The sequence below is a fragment of the Terrapene carolina genome, unplaced genomic scaffold (genome assembly GCF_002925995.2).
Source record: "Terrapene carolina triunguis isolate 2854851 unplaced genomic scaffold, T_m_triunguis-2.0 Scaffold42, whole genome shotgun sequence".
Classification (NCBI taxonomy): Eukaryota; Metazoa; Chordata; order Testudines; family Emydidae; genus Terrapene; species Terrapene triunguis.
Genome location: NW_020664393.1, coordinates 13,650,675 through 13,665,058, shown reverse-complemented (window position 1 = coordinate 13,665,058; position 14,384 = coordinate 13,650,675). Strand labels below are relative to the sequence as shown.

General features: G+C 47.8%; 1 protein-coding gene across 1 annotated transcript; it reads left to right on the top strand.

Moving 5' to 3' along the window:
- Positions 1-10,859: 10,859 nt before the first annotated feature.
- On the top strand, positions 10,860-12,092 carry POU3F2 (POU class 3 homeobox 2). Its single transcript, XM_024192648.2, has one exon. The coding sequence runs from the start codon at positions 10,860-10,862 to the stop codon at positions 12,090-12,092; it is 1,233 nt and encodes a 410-aa protein (XP_024048416.1).
- Positions 12,093-14,384: the final 2,292 nt, after the last annotated feature.

The window sequence follows — 14,384 nt, the reverse complement described above, 5'->3', positions numbered from 1 at the left end:
GGAGGCTTTTTTGCCTGGGGCGGCAAAAAAGCCAGAGCCGGCCCTGGCCTTCCTCCAGCGCCAATCACCCGGCTTCAGCTGCCCATCCCGGTAGCGACACTACTGTGATTTCTCCCCTGGACCCATCCTGCGGTGGGCGCTAGGACATACCCCGTGCACGCCCCCAGGACTCTGCAGCCTGGTCAGCAATAAACTGTGTCATCCCCTGCACAGCCACATACGTCCCCCCCCATTTCCCCCCTGGACACCCCGGTGCCTGCCTATGCCTGCCTCTCCTCTGCGCCCCTGGCCTGCTGCTGCCCCCAGACACATCCTTGGGTTCAAAGGAGTAAACTCCCGCTCTGCGCCGGGATGGGAGCATAGGCAGGCCCCTGCGGACACCCAGACGTCCGCCTGTATTCACACATGCTCGCTGCCCCTCTGCAGATCCACTCCCTGCACCTCCCGCCCCTGAACCCCTTCACCACTCCCCGAAACACCCGCTCTGCTACAGCCACGCCCAGCTCCCCGCCCGCTGCTGCGCGCCCCGCGCACCAACCCTGCACAGTCCGCCCGGCGCCTCCCGCCCGCCGCGGCTTCCAGGCGCGCATTCCGACCTGGCCTCTGATCCCTGGTGTAGATCCCTCGCTCCTGCGGAGACCCGAGCGCCCCTCCCTCCGCACCCTGCTCTCTGCGCCCCTCCCTCCGCACCCCAGCTGCGTCCCCGCTCATGCCCCTGCACACAGATCCCTGCCCGCACACGCTCCACCTGTCAGTCCAGTACCGAGCTCCCTACCGCCCCTCCTCTGTACACACCCCGAGCGCTCTGTTCTGTACACACCCCACTCTGCCCCCTCCCCCCACAAAAACACACCACTCTGCCCCCTCCTCCCGCGCACACACCATTCTGCCCCCTCCCCCCACAAACACACACCACTCTGCCCCCTCCTCCCGCGCACACCCCACTCTGCCCCCTCCCCCCACAAAAACACACCAGTGCCCCGTCCCCCCGCACACCCCACTCTGCCCCCTCCCCCCCCAAAAACACACCACAGTGCCCCGTCCCCCCGCACACCCCACGCTGCCTCCTCCCCCCGCGCACACACCCCACTCTGCGCCGTCCCCCACAAAAACACCACACACTGCCCCGTCCCCCGCGCACACCCCACTTTGCCCCCTCCCCGCGCACAGACACGACACTCTACTCCCTCCCTCCGCTCACACACACACACCACCCTGTCCCTTCTACTCGCACAGCCACGACACTTTGCCCCCTCTACTCATGCACACACATCACACTCTGCCCCCTCCCCCCACGCACACATACCACACTCTGCCCCGCCCCCCCTCCCTCCCGCACACACACCACACTCTCCCCCCTTCCCCTTGCGCACATACTACACTCTGTCCGGTGTCTACTGCACACGCACAATCACCTGCACTCCCTGTCTTCTGCACAAACACATCCTGTAGCCCCTTGGCCCTGCACACACACAAACACCTGCACTGTCTCTGCTCTGCCCGCACACACACACACGCGTTCCTTCTCCCTGGCATGCACCCGATCCCCTCTGCCCTGTGCCCACACACCCTGCATCTGCTCTCCCCTGCGCGGGCCCCCCTTCCCCTTCTCCTTCCCCTCCCCACACACCCCCTGCATCCCTTCTGTCCTGCAGCCCCCTTTTTCCTGGAAAGGAGAAAATGATCCTTGTCGTTTTCCTGGAGAAGCTGGAGATCTGCCAGGTTAAACCCCCTCTTACTGACGGGAAACCCGAACCCCTGTAATCTAGCTGCCTGCTCTTCCCAGCTAGATTACACTGAACGTAACAAAGGTGTCTGTTCTTTGGTCATTTTCAGTTCCGCCCAGGGAATGTGAGGGCCCGCTTTAAACTTGACATCGGAGCAGAAATGTAACGCGTGCACGAAAGTCTGCAACGAAACTTTCTTCTCTGGAACTTTCATGGCCAAAAAAGAGAGGGGGAGGGGCTTTTCCCGGCATTTCTGTGCGGCGATCGTTTTGAAATGCTCCTTACCCTCGGAGCTGAATGAGTTAACAAACAGACAAGAGCTATTTCCTTTAGCCCGCAGAGATCTCCAGACTTCTTTCCACCCGAGAACGCATTAACCAAAGCTAGCTAACCGCCCCAACGCTGAAGGACACGTGTCCCTGCCACTGCGACCAGTGCAGGGCGACACCCAGCATTCGCTGAACTTTGAGAGGAGTCCAATATCAGGACTAGCACCCCCCTTTCACAGCAAGTGCGTGCGCTGGGGGTGAGGTCAGGCGCCGCAGCCTGCGGCTGGAGACAGAGCGGAGATGGTATTTAAATGAACTGCTGATAAAGGCAGAAAATATTGTTGGTGGGTTTGATGAGGTGGCGCTGGGGGGAGCGCAGGGCCGTATTCTTTGAAGTGTCAATTTAAAGAAAAGAATCCTCCAAATGATGTGTCCCGTGCACATCCCGGAGGAGAGATCGATCTCGCTCTCTAATCTCCGTTTTAACTCTACTGGTGCTATCAGCTCTACATACAGCGTGGGGGCTAGGCGAAAGAGGGGATGTTGCTAATAAAACAAACTAAGGAGTTCAGCTGCCCAAAGACCCCGCTGTAAATCCAGTTACTGAAAAACCGAAGTGTTTGGACTCCCAGCGCCACTTCTTAAGCAGTCGCAGGGCACGGTGTTTCTAGAGCTGCTAAGATCAGTCTGCCGTCTTGTTCATAAGTTCTCTAGCTAATTTGTTAGACACGTTCAGTGGAATTAGTTAAAGAAATTCAACTTGAAGAACACATTGACCCAAACTTATTCCCTGGACTCTGTTTCACCCTTGCAAACCCCACACTCCAGGAGAAGCTTGGTACAGTATTTAGATCTTACGTGCTAGCGCTGAAAGAGACTCAAGAGAAAACAACACTGGTCTCCCATTCTGCATTTTAATACTGAAATCTGGAAATGGAAATTGTTTGATGTATGAGGAGACGTTATCTAATTAGGGCGTAAGAAATTTAATCTTTCCAGCAGGCAGGTCATATAATTAATGTTAATTTAACGCTCAAATTCTCAGTCATTAATTTTTATTCTCTTAAATGTAGTTTGGCAGGGGCCCCTGATCCATGGCAATGGATTTTACTGGATGTAAGAGCACACTTGGTCTTTGGAGTGAATTATTGCAGACCTTCCTATCCCAATAACAAGATCACATCATGTATGCATTATTAAGCTATGTAATTGAATGGTCCATAGTTTGCATATCAGACTATTAAAATAATGTGTTTTGCTTTTCTTCCAACACGTAATGTTAAAGCCTTTGCGAATATTTGGTGATTCTGATAATTATCACCAAATTACTACAAATGTTCTCTTCATTAGCGTGATTTCTTTCAAGCATTTTTTAAAATGTGAATAATTCATTAAGTGATGGCTTGTAAAGTTTTTTTTTTTTTTAATAAAAACGTATCAACCACAAAGTCGAAAATGAGGTAAAAATAACAATGGGACAAGAAGAGAACTATTCTCCTATGTGATTAGAACAGAAGACTTTTATTTTTTTTCTCATGTCAGATAACTCTATATAACTATAAAGTTTCACTTGGTCGAGAGCAAAAGTGCATGCAATCTAAAGAACTGTCTACTTCAGATGATGCAGAACAGATGAAGGAACAAAGTTGGAGATTTTCCCTTTACAGGGAATAAATGGGTACAGAGCAGACAGATTGATTTGAAAAGATACTGACCTCTCTCCTTCAGCTGCAGTATAACTTGTCCTGGCAAAAAACAACTGAAAATTTCCCTCACCCCAGTTCACCAAGCTTCTGTGACGATCTCAGAAGTTGAATAATTCTCAATTAACTAAGTAACTAACTTTCTTCTTGCCATCTTGAGGCACACACTTAACTAAATCTTCAGCCTTGGAGACACTTCATTATTGCCTTCCCACTCCACACTGTTTTCAAAGTTCAATAGCAAGGCAACAAAAACAACACTGCTGCAAAATAAAAGTCTCTTTTAAAATTAAAGAGCAGGTCATTTGCATCGAAGAAGTAAAGTTCTCCTCCCCCACCCCCGCTTAATTATTTAAATAAAAAGAAGCTCGCTTCAGGATCAGTGACACTGATGATTTGCAGGATGGGAAGCCGCTGCGATCGAATGAATAGGGGCTGTATCAGGTGTAATGTTCCTTTCTATGAATCTAACATTCTTCACTGTTGCACGTTTGTGCTCCACTGTCAGAAGCTATTGAATCCCAATAGGACTTGCAGTGACCATGATTTCTGCTTTTCACTAAAGCATGAGAAACCGATATGGTGAATAAAGCAGAAATAAGGAGTTGCTTTGCTTGTAGGCGCAGACTACAACAGCCTGTTTGCCTGTTCATGACCCAGCTGTGTAACCAAGGCATCTCCCTTTCTACTTCTACCTAGCAGTGCGCCCTCACCTCCAGCCTTTGAGCACTAGGCTAGTACCCAGGGAGGGGCCTGGGATACGGGGGGGGCGCTTTTATTTTGGTTGGGGGTGGTGAGCGCTGTTCACTGGGGCTGGCGAGAGCGGAGGGAGCCGAACTATGCTGCTCTGTGTGGGATTTTTTTCCCCTCCTCACTATAGCAACCAACGGCAGCCCGGCAAAAATGCGTCCTCTGTGGACAATGGCCCGGCCTCCTTGTTTGCCTCCCTCTTCTTCCTCCTCTTCGAAGCCCGGCCAAAGAAACTTTCTAACCGTTCAGCTGCCTCTGCCAAGGGAGGAAACTCAACGCCCGGCTTCTCCCTGCAGCACATGCTAAGCTGCAGCGGCAACTCTCTGCGCACAGGCCGAGCCAAACTCTGTTGCGCGCACCCACCGCTTGCCAGGGTCGCCGCTTCTAGCTTTGCCTTATAGAGAGTATAAGACGCACCGAAAAACATTGCGGGCTGGGGGATAGGGGGAATCTTGCCTCTATCTTACTAAAGAAAATAATAGGTGGAAAACACTAAGCTGGTTTCCCTTCTGAAACAAGCAGCCCCGATCCTACTCCCATTTCGATAGGAGCAGGATAGGGCCCATTGTCAACAACTGGGAGCTCTTAAAAGGTCAATGGAGTTCCGAGCCAAGACTGGAAGATGCCGTCTATTCATTCTTCCTCTGCTAGCCCACAGCAATAATGGGACCGGGCCTGTGAAATCTGTAGCGTCAAGTTTTCATCCTTTGCATTTGGCTGCGGGTTATAATATAAAACTCCCTGGGAAGGGCTAAGGGGTCAATATTGGGCTGATTCTATGGCAAGATTTCTTTCTCCCCCTCCCCCGATATTCCCACGGGCAACCTCGGAGACCGTTTCTTCCTCCATTTCAACTTTTTATTATGGCTAAAGCTTTGTGGCATGCATTATTGCCATCACCTGCAGCAACTGAGGTCTAGAACTGCAGGGCATGCTCAGGTTTTCAAAACTGATTAGATTTTTCTATTGTAAGCATATGCACCACAAATAGTCAACTCCGGCTTCTTTTCCACCCTGTGAAAGTTAACATGGCATTAGAGATCACGTCACCAATGTATTTCAGAATAGAAGCTTTAATTGTGTTCCTCTTTTCCTTAAAAACATACCGAAAATGCAACTTATGTAAGAAAACATAATTTCCCTGAGTTAAGTAGAATAATAATATATTTGGGCTCTTCCTAGTGTATGTATTCTGCTTAATCGTATTTGATCATTACGGGCGAGGTGGGGGGGGGGGAGAAAGAAACTACAGTATTTTATTTGTCAGTGAAGCAGACTGTTTCCCCCCTGTAAATCTCCAGTTCAGTTTCTGAAAGGTCTCAATTTAAAACACTTTAATATATCAAAGATATTTGAGCCCCTTCTGTCTGCTACCAATTCACCTGTTTTAATGTTAAAAGAACCCCCCTTTAAGCTGCGTTGTTGGGAGGTCATTTAATAGCAAGCCTTCTGAAAAGTAAATTGCATGAAGGCAAACTCTACCAATCGCATCTTGTTCTAGCTCTAAGACTTCAATATAAACAAGCTGTATTAACTCCAAGTAGAATTTATCTCACAGACTGATGGAATTTGTCCTTTTTGCTTCTTTTCCCCTCCAGGCCTCATAGTCACCACTCCAAATTTAGCAGCGTTCCTTTGATAAATTACTCAAAGTAATCCCTGCAACAGCTAAGCTTGACTGGTTGACGTTGTGTTAGAAGTCTTCATAGCGGTATCTGTCTATAAAATATTCACTTGCGGACTACAAAGGGTGGATCATTTTTAATGACAAAGATTCAGAACTGGAGGATGAAGGGAAAAGATTAATATCCGGGAATTCAAATTATTTAATTTCAAATACTGAACTTAGAACATTACATCCTACTAGTTTAAACAGCGATGCAGATAAAACAGAATAGCCACATATGAATGAAGTGGCCAGAAGAATAGAGTTGCAGAGAATGTTGGAATGTTGGAAATGAACACTAATACAAACTTTTCAGAAACTTTTTTATCATTATTATTCTATACCTTTCTATCTTCTAGGCGAATCGATATTCTAGCAGGAAAAAATATATTCTTTTGTCTGATGCAGCTAGGTGGAGAAATCAATTTAAACTATGGGTTTTAATTTCAGTGGGTAATGTGATCCTGTGCAATCAAAGTTATCAGTTTCTGTCCATTTTGTTTAGATATCCTAGTTAAATATGTTTGTTATACCTACCCTGAGGAAAAGCAACTTGAAAGTGTGCTTTTGAGTCATCTTATAAATACATCCCTGAGGCTGCAGTTCTTGCAGCTTTAAGGCAGTTTTCATTAAAGCAGCCAGCTGCCTCTTTGTGTAGATTGGATTTTTTTAAAGCAATCACTTGTGAAGCCTCGGCCTCAGTTTTGTCCCTCTGAAGGCCCTTAAAGTTGAAGTTCCATTCATGTGTTGGGTCTCTCCACGAGATCAGGCTCCTTCGAGCCACACTGGGAAGAGCTACAGAAAGCGCAGGATTGAATAGTTCATACAGAAAGGTTAAAAAGGGAACAAGAGATCAAAACAGTCGCATCTCACAATAGTTACATTAAATGCGTCCTAGTAATGTGCCCAAATCTCACAACTTGGCCTTTAAATGGAGCAGCAGGCTCGGTTGCATGGATCTGTGTCTATTGCACCAGAAAAAGTATATTAGCAAATTGCAGAGTGCATTTCTTCTTCTTGATGATTTCACCCTAAAACTAGCTATAAATGAGAAAAAATCGAAGTTTGGAAGAATTTTTTTTTCTTTAGCTGCGTGAGTCGATTTCGAGCCACTGAGTGCACAGTTTAAAATAGGCTTTTCGTCTCTAAATAGAGGAACCTTTTTTTTAAAAGAGCACTCTTAAAACCCCGAGCATTAAGGGGTCGTTAGAAATAAAATCTTGTTAGAAAGGATCAGGGTTTGTATTTTGACCGAGTAGATGTAGCTTTCTCTCCGCAAGGCTCGGATTTGCTAAGAGTGTAAGCGTTAAGACAACTCAACGTTTTGCAAGTAAAAGGATGATTCAACAATCCAAGATATTTAACAATAAAGGGCTAGAGTCCACAAACTATATCCAGAGGAAATGCGGTAGCTCGCCTGGATTTTAAACGTCCCAGCAGGATCAATACTTTGAACCCACCACCGTTCCTTATGCAATGTACCTTGCGAGTGTGCAGCAGCTCACCTCCCATACAGGGGAAAGCTCCGGTTAAGATGAGCCTATATGTGTTTTATAGAGAATATTCTCGGGTAGCTGTATTGGAATGAAGGAGATATCAAGGAGGCCTGTCAGTTCAAAGCTTTTTAGGGTTGTTTGAAAATCCTCTTCACGTCAAAGTAAGCAGCCCTAGTATTTGAACAGCTGCTTTGAACAGTGAAAAGGGCTGAGCTGAATCAAAACACTGCAGTGTCTGCCCAAGACACTGCATCACCTTCAACCTGCTTTTATACGGGCAGAGAAAGGAAATAAAGGCTCCAGAGCCCTCTAATCCAGCAGGGTCAGTTACCAAAGAAAGGGGACACATGACTGTCTCTTTCACATCCCGAGCTCCTTGGACCTAAACCAGCCCCAATCTGGGGGCTCCAACTGAAATCAGCACCAGTCACACAGGAACCACAGAGGAGCAGACAATCAAGAGCTCTCCCCGCTCATGAGCTCTCCGATAGCGGTTTCCTCCACAGGGGGAGCTGGGAGTTAAGGATGCTTAAGAAACAGTATTAATGACAAGGATAACAATGATGATGATGATGGGGACGAGGAGGCGGAGTTTGCATCGCCTCTGAATTCACCGTTCGCACTCTGCGCTCTTTCCAGCTGTGAACGTATAGATGTTAATGTCACTGGGGGGAGGGGGAGCAGTAGGGGGAAAGGGGGTTTTACACCGTGTTCATACTTTTGCAATTGTGTGATTACCAGGAGCCTTTGATATCTGCCGGTGATTTATTAGGGGTATTAAACACGCGGAACAGCGATTGTATACGTCGTCCCTGGCTCTTCGTCTGTGCATAACTGGAGGGGAGGGGGAGAGCGAGAGAGACGCAGGGAACTTTTAAGTTGCATAAGGCTGATTTCAGATTGCTTCACCGTATACAGAAATTCTAATGTCTGGTGCCTGCTCTCTGCTCAGTGTCTTGTGTGTTTTGTCCAGTTGAGAGGTAAGTTTCGCCAAATAGAAATATTAGTTGGGGATAAATATGTGAGATACACCTGCCTTAGGTTATGGCAGAAGTGACTTTCTCGTTGACTTTCTAAGGATAACACTTGTAACCACCCCGAGGCACATAAATACGCTTTAAAAACTGGACTTGCAAATAAGCCATTCTGTAGCCTGGGTCCTGAAGTACTTTCATTCGGTATTTGAAGAAAAGCCAGTTCAAATTCAGCCTTGAAAAAGGATTTCCGCCCAATAGTAAATAAGACCAGTGCTTTTCTCCTGGTGTATGCTATGCTGTGGTTCTATTCAGGCGCTGTTGGTTGTTTTAGTGGAAGTTTGTTGTAGATTTTGCTTTTTTTTATTTCCACGCAATGGACTATACCTGATTTGGACAAACTGCACCAGCATTTCAGCATCAAACTGTAAATGTCCTTAAAACATGACCAAAAATATGATTTCTATCGTGGAAACAATTCAGAGACATAAAGTATAAACTGACTTTTCATAGATACCTGCAGAACAGACAGCATTGCTCTTTGCTTGTCTTCCTCACACCACAGGAGAGGAAAAATTTCGAGCAGAATCTCCCCTTCCTTGCTGCTTAAATGATTTTCACACGGGCCAAGTTGACTCCTGGTTGAATAATCTCTTAATATGCCGTTAAACTAACTAAGGAAACAAGGGCCCCCGCAGGAGTATCTTGCTAACACTAAATAACCTGTTTATGCTGTCTCTCTGTATATGTTTGTGTGCACCAGCCCGTCCACACACTCACACAGAGGACCATTTCCAGCCAAACAGTCTTTCAAGGTCTGTATGTTAAGTATGGTGATTTATAAACAACTCTCAGAAGAAAGCTGGTTCTTGTTAGTAGTAATACATTTTCCAGTCTGCCCTATTGTACTATTTTGATTAAGATACTTTGAGTCTACAGCGCAACTCCCTTCCCCCAGTAGTTTATTTTCAAGATAAAGCTTTGGTTACCACTTAAAAATGGGAAACGAACTCTTTACCACGGCTAACCCGAGTACCGCTCATTCCTAAGAGATCCGCATCCAGTTCCACAATGTCCTTTTTTCCTGTTCGGGCAGCAACTTGTTTATCTTTATGTTAGCGCGCAGAAAACGGAGTCGCTGAAGCTGATCTGTAAACATTCCTGTCCCCCAGTGCCCGGGGAAGCCTAACACTGCCGGACTGCCGTGGTTTTGTGATTTGCAAGGTATTAAGCCCTGAAATTCGTTGCTGGGTGTTTTGTCCCGGATAGCACCTGCTGCTGGGGCAGTTTGGGAATTGCTATAGCCTCTTGTCCTCCCCAGAGTGCAGCAGCACCCGTCATCACCCTCTTGCATTGTGGCCCGGGAGCAGCGAGTTTCCCCCGGGCTTCTGGGTGTAAAGACTATAGCGGAATCGCATTCGCCCACCCGCTCGGATCTTTCCAACCCATCCCTATATCTACAAACCAGCAGGCTCTGGTTCTTTTTTAAAGTGTCGCTAACAAAGTTGCATTTAAAAAAAATCGTAAGGAGTCGGCGCGTGGATGGAAGGGGGAGGGTAGGAAATTCACCACGAGTCAACAGAGCAGCATTGATGAAGCGCTAGTGTGACTTACAGAGCGAACAAATTACTGTGGTAAAGTGATCTCACTCTTGTACCAGTGCCATCCTTGCAATCCAGCCCGTGCTTAAAGATATTCCAGTCAACAGCTCGCGCTCTGCGCAGCGTGTGCGTGCACAAAAGCAAACAGCGTTTAAAGCATGCAACGAGCCAGCCAGGTTTGCAATGATGCAAGCAACAGGAAAACAACATGCATCTCCTCCAGGACTTGCATTGTGTATGGCCAGAGTAGAGTGTACTTGCTTCTCCTGTGTTCAGAGGGTTTAGCAGGGTCGGTGCGCTGAGAATCATCCCCTCCCCCGCATCTCCCCCTTTCTTCCCCCGTCCATGTGGTTACAAGCAGCCAAGCTCCTTTTCCCCCCTTAGAGTTTGGTTACAAAAAGGGAGCGAGCGGTTGTGGGGCGGGGTGTCGGCGCCGCGGCTGGGGCCAATCGGTGGTTCCCCCGGAGCCGGTTGCTAGAGGTCTCCACGTAAATCAAAGCGGTGGGAGCCAATGGGTGGGCGCGGGAGGGAGGAGCCGGGACGCGTGCCTTTGCAGTGGGCTCTGCCAAGAGGACTTGGGGGGGAGCGAAAGGAGAGAGGAGCCCGAGGCGAAAAAGTAGCTGTCAAATGCGCGGCTCCTTTAACCAGAGCGATCAGTCCGGCTCGGAGAGTCATGGCGACCACAGCGTCTAACCACTACAGCCTGCTCACCTCCAGCTCTTCCATGGTGCATGCGGAGCCGCCGGGGAGCATGCAGCCGGGCGCCGGCTACAGGGATGCACAGACGCTGGTGCAGCCGGACTACACGCTGCAGAGCAACGGGCACCCGCTCAGCCACGCTCACCAGTGGATCACGGCGCTGTCCCACGGTGGGGGAGGCGGCGGCGGCGGGGACTCGCCCTGGTCCACCAGCCCCCTGGGCCAGCAGGACATCAAGCCCTCGGTGGTGCAGTCCGGGGGCCGGGGGGACGAGCTGCAGCAGCACCAGCAGCAGCAGCAGCACCAGCAGCAGCAGGGGAGACCGCCCCACCTGGTGCACCACGCCGGCAGCCACCACGCCGCCGCCGGGGCATGGAGGACGGGCGCCTCGGCTCACCTGCCGCCCAGCATGGCCTCCTCCAACGGGGGGCAAGCGGGGCTGCTCTACTCCCAGCCGCCGGGCTTCACGGTCAACGGGATGCTGAGCCCCGGCCAGCCGGGCTTGCACCACCACGGCCTGAGGGATGCCCACGATGAGCAGCAGCAGCAGCACCACGGCGGAGAGCACCCCGGGGGGCACCCGCAGCAGCACCCTCCGCACCAGCAGCAGCAGCACCCCGGGGGCGGCGGCGGGGGCCACCACGACCCCCACTCGGACGAGGACACGCCGACCTCGGACGACCTGGAGCAGTTCGCCAAGCAGTTCAAGCAGCGCCGGATCAAACTGGGATTTACCCAAGCGGACGTGGGCTTGGCCCTGGGCACCCTGTACGGGAACGTCTTCTCGCAGACCACCATCTGCAGGTTCGAGGCCCTGCAGCTGAGCTTCAAGAACATGTGCAAGCTGAAGCCTTTGTTGAACAAGTGGTTGGAGGAGGCGGACTCGTCTTCGGGCAGCCCCACCAGCATAGACAAGATCGCAGCCCAGGGGCGCAAGAGGAAAAAGCGCACCTCCATCGAGGTGAGCGTCAAGGGCGCCCTGGAGAGCCACTTCCTCAAGTGCCCCAAGCCCTCTGCCCAGGAGATCACCTCGCTGGCGGACAGCCTACAGCTGGAGAAAGAGGTGGTGCGAGTGTGGTTTTGTAACAGGAGACAGAAAGAGAAACGCATGACTCCCCCGGGAGGGACTCTGCCCGGAGCCGAGGATGTATATGGGGCAAGTAGGGACACTCCACCACACCACGGGGTGCAGACGCCTGTGCAGTGAACTCACATGGGGGTTGGCGGGGGGGGGGGGAAACCCCTCCAACTTTTGATTGTTCTTATTTTTTTTATTTTTATTTTTTTACGTTTTCTCCTATCTTAAAAACAGAACAAAAAAAACCTGTACTGGACTATCCCGTAAACGGTAGCAGGTGAAATGATGTGTTTTGATCTTTACAGGCGAGTGCCCATGCAATGGAGTGGAGTGAGTATCACACACAAACAGACACGAGACAGACAGATACACGCACAGTGTCAGGCACTGAGAGAAATCTTTCACAAAAACTAAATTAATTACGAAAAAAGAATGGAATCGACTCTGAGCCCCGCTAAACACAAAGGCAGCTTTAATCTTGGAATGATGCTCAGTCTAGGCACATGCTGCTGTGTTTATTTGATGTGGCTCCCCATTAGGAATAAAAAAATGAATCCCTTTTGATGTAGACAGTATTTAACCGTTTGAATTTGCACTGCAAGAAAATTGAAGTTTACATTAACAAATACATTTTTTCTTACCTTGATTTTGCAAATGACTTGCATTTCCCACGGTGAGCGTTAGGCAACCATTGGCCAGTCTACAAAATGTTACTGTGTTATAGCCCTTGCTTTCTTTATGTGTATATGTGAACTTTTGTTATAAACAAGTCTTCTTACATATGTGTAATGTTTATTTTCTCCTTTTACCATAGCAAATATATATAAACACAAACAACTTCCACTTTCAAGAGAGCTGACTCTCACAAACGCTTAAGACGTGCCTTCAGAGGCAAGAGTCCAGTTTGGAAGAGAATAATGAAAACCAATGACGTAAACTTCATTTTCAGGCAGTGTTTTGGGGTTGGGGACAGTAAAAGAAAAAATGAATAGTGACTGACTGCTTCATTTTAGGGAGGAAGGCCCTTTGTGAAAGCGCTCGGAGGAAATGTTTTGGAGGTTAAATGTATGTCCAGAGTTTTCTAACAGAAAGAAAGTGACACTTTGAAGAGAACCTAGGGGGGGGGGAGATTTAACTTCAGACACCCCATATGTAAAGTTCTCTGTGTGCTTTTAGTATTCCTAAATACATCGCACTGGAGTAGATGTGCTGATGTCAGCCTCTAAACTTTGTTTTATTGAGCAGTTTCAACAAAAAGATATAAACAGAAAGCACGGAGAACTTGCATATATATACGTAACACATAACACACGGTTCTGTCTGCATGTCTAGTGCATTTATTGTTGCTTTACTTTCCATATTTATTTTTCCACTCATATATAACAATCCCACGCCCTTTGCTCAACTCGCTGCTCCATTCATTGCACGAAAGGACTAGTTTAAGTTGGGCAGCCTTATCTTTTTCACTGGGGGGAACCAAATGGATTGGGAAAATGCCATTTTTAATTCCTCTTTTCTCCCCTTCGTTGATAGCTTTAAAGTGCATTTCTTGACATTAGCTTGACGGGAAACGGTTAACTTTCCAAAAACACAAAAACAAAAGGCTATGGAGGGGAAGAAAACTTGAAACAGTGGCTGTGTATGAGATGGAGGGACTTTAAACTGTGCTAGCTACAAATTCACAAATGAACTATCTAATCAGCACAAAAGGGCGCTGTCATAGGGGAAAAAAGCTTTTTCATAATATGAAAAGTTTGCTTAGTTGAATGTTTGGCAATTATGGAGAAAAAAATGTGAAACATTCTCTCGATGAACTATCAGCTCAACAGTGAATTCAGTAGGTAGGGCTTTAGAATATGTTTCTCATTGTCTCTTTAAGCGCCTGTCACATCTGGTTGTCTCTTATTTTCTTGGTGAGCAAATGGCGAGTTCTATTAGGCATATTTATTTGTCTTTATTCTGTTTTTTCCAACGATTGTCATAATGATACAGGCACTGAGCTTTTTTTGGATGTATTCAGCTGTTTGCTATTTAGAGTGCTGAGGACTAGCTCCCAGTGAAATGATTCAGATCAGGGCAGATCCAGTGGTAAAGGGAGGAAATGAACTTTCAGACACATTAATATGTGGGTAAGGTCAGAAAAACAGAGTTCAGAGGATGTTTGTGAAAAAGCCTCTAACTCTAAATAGGTTTACTTAAAATAATAATAATAAAAAGTTACCACGCAAACCTTACCACTATGTATATATGTTTAATATTTGTCCTTTGAAATGCAGAAATAGTTTAAATGTTTTCTTTGTCTATTTTTCTTTGTTTCTTTTTTTTTAAAATGCTACCCAGGGAAATATTTTCATATCATTTTTTAAGTGGCCTGCCTCAATGTATATTTATTTCTTTTAAAGCAAACAGGTTCTGGAAACT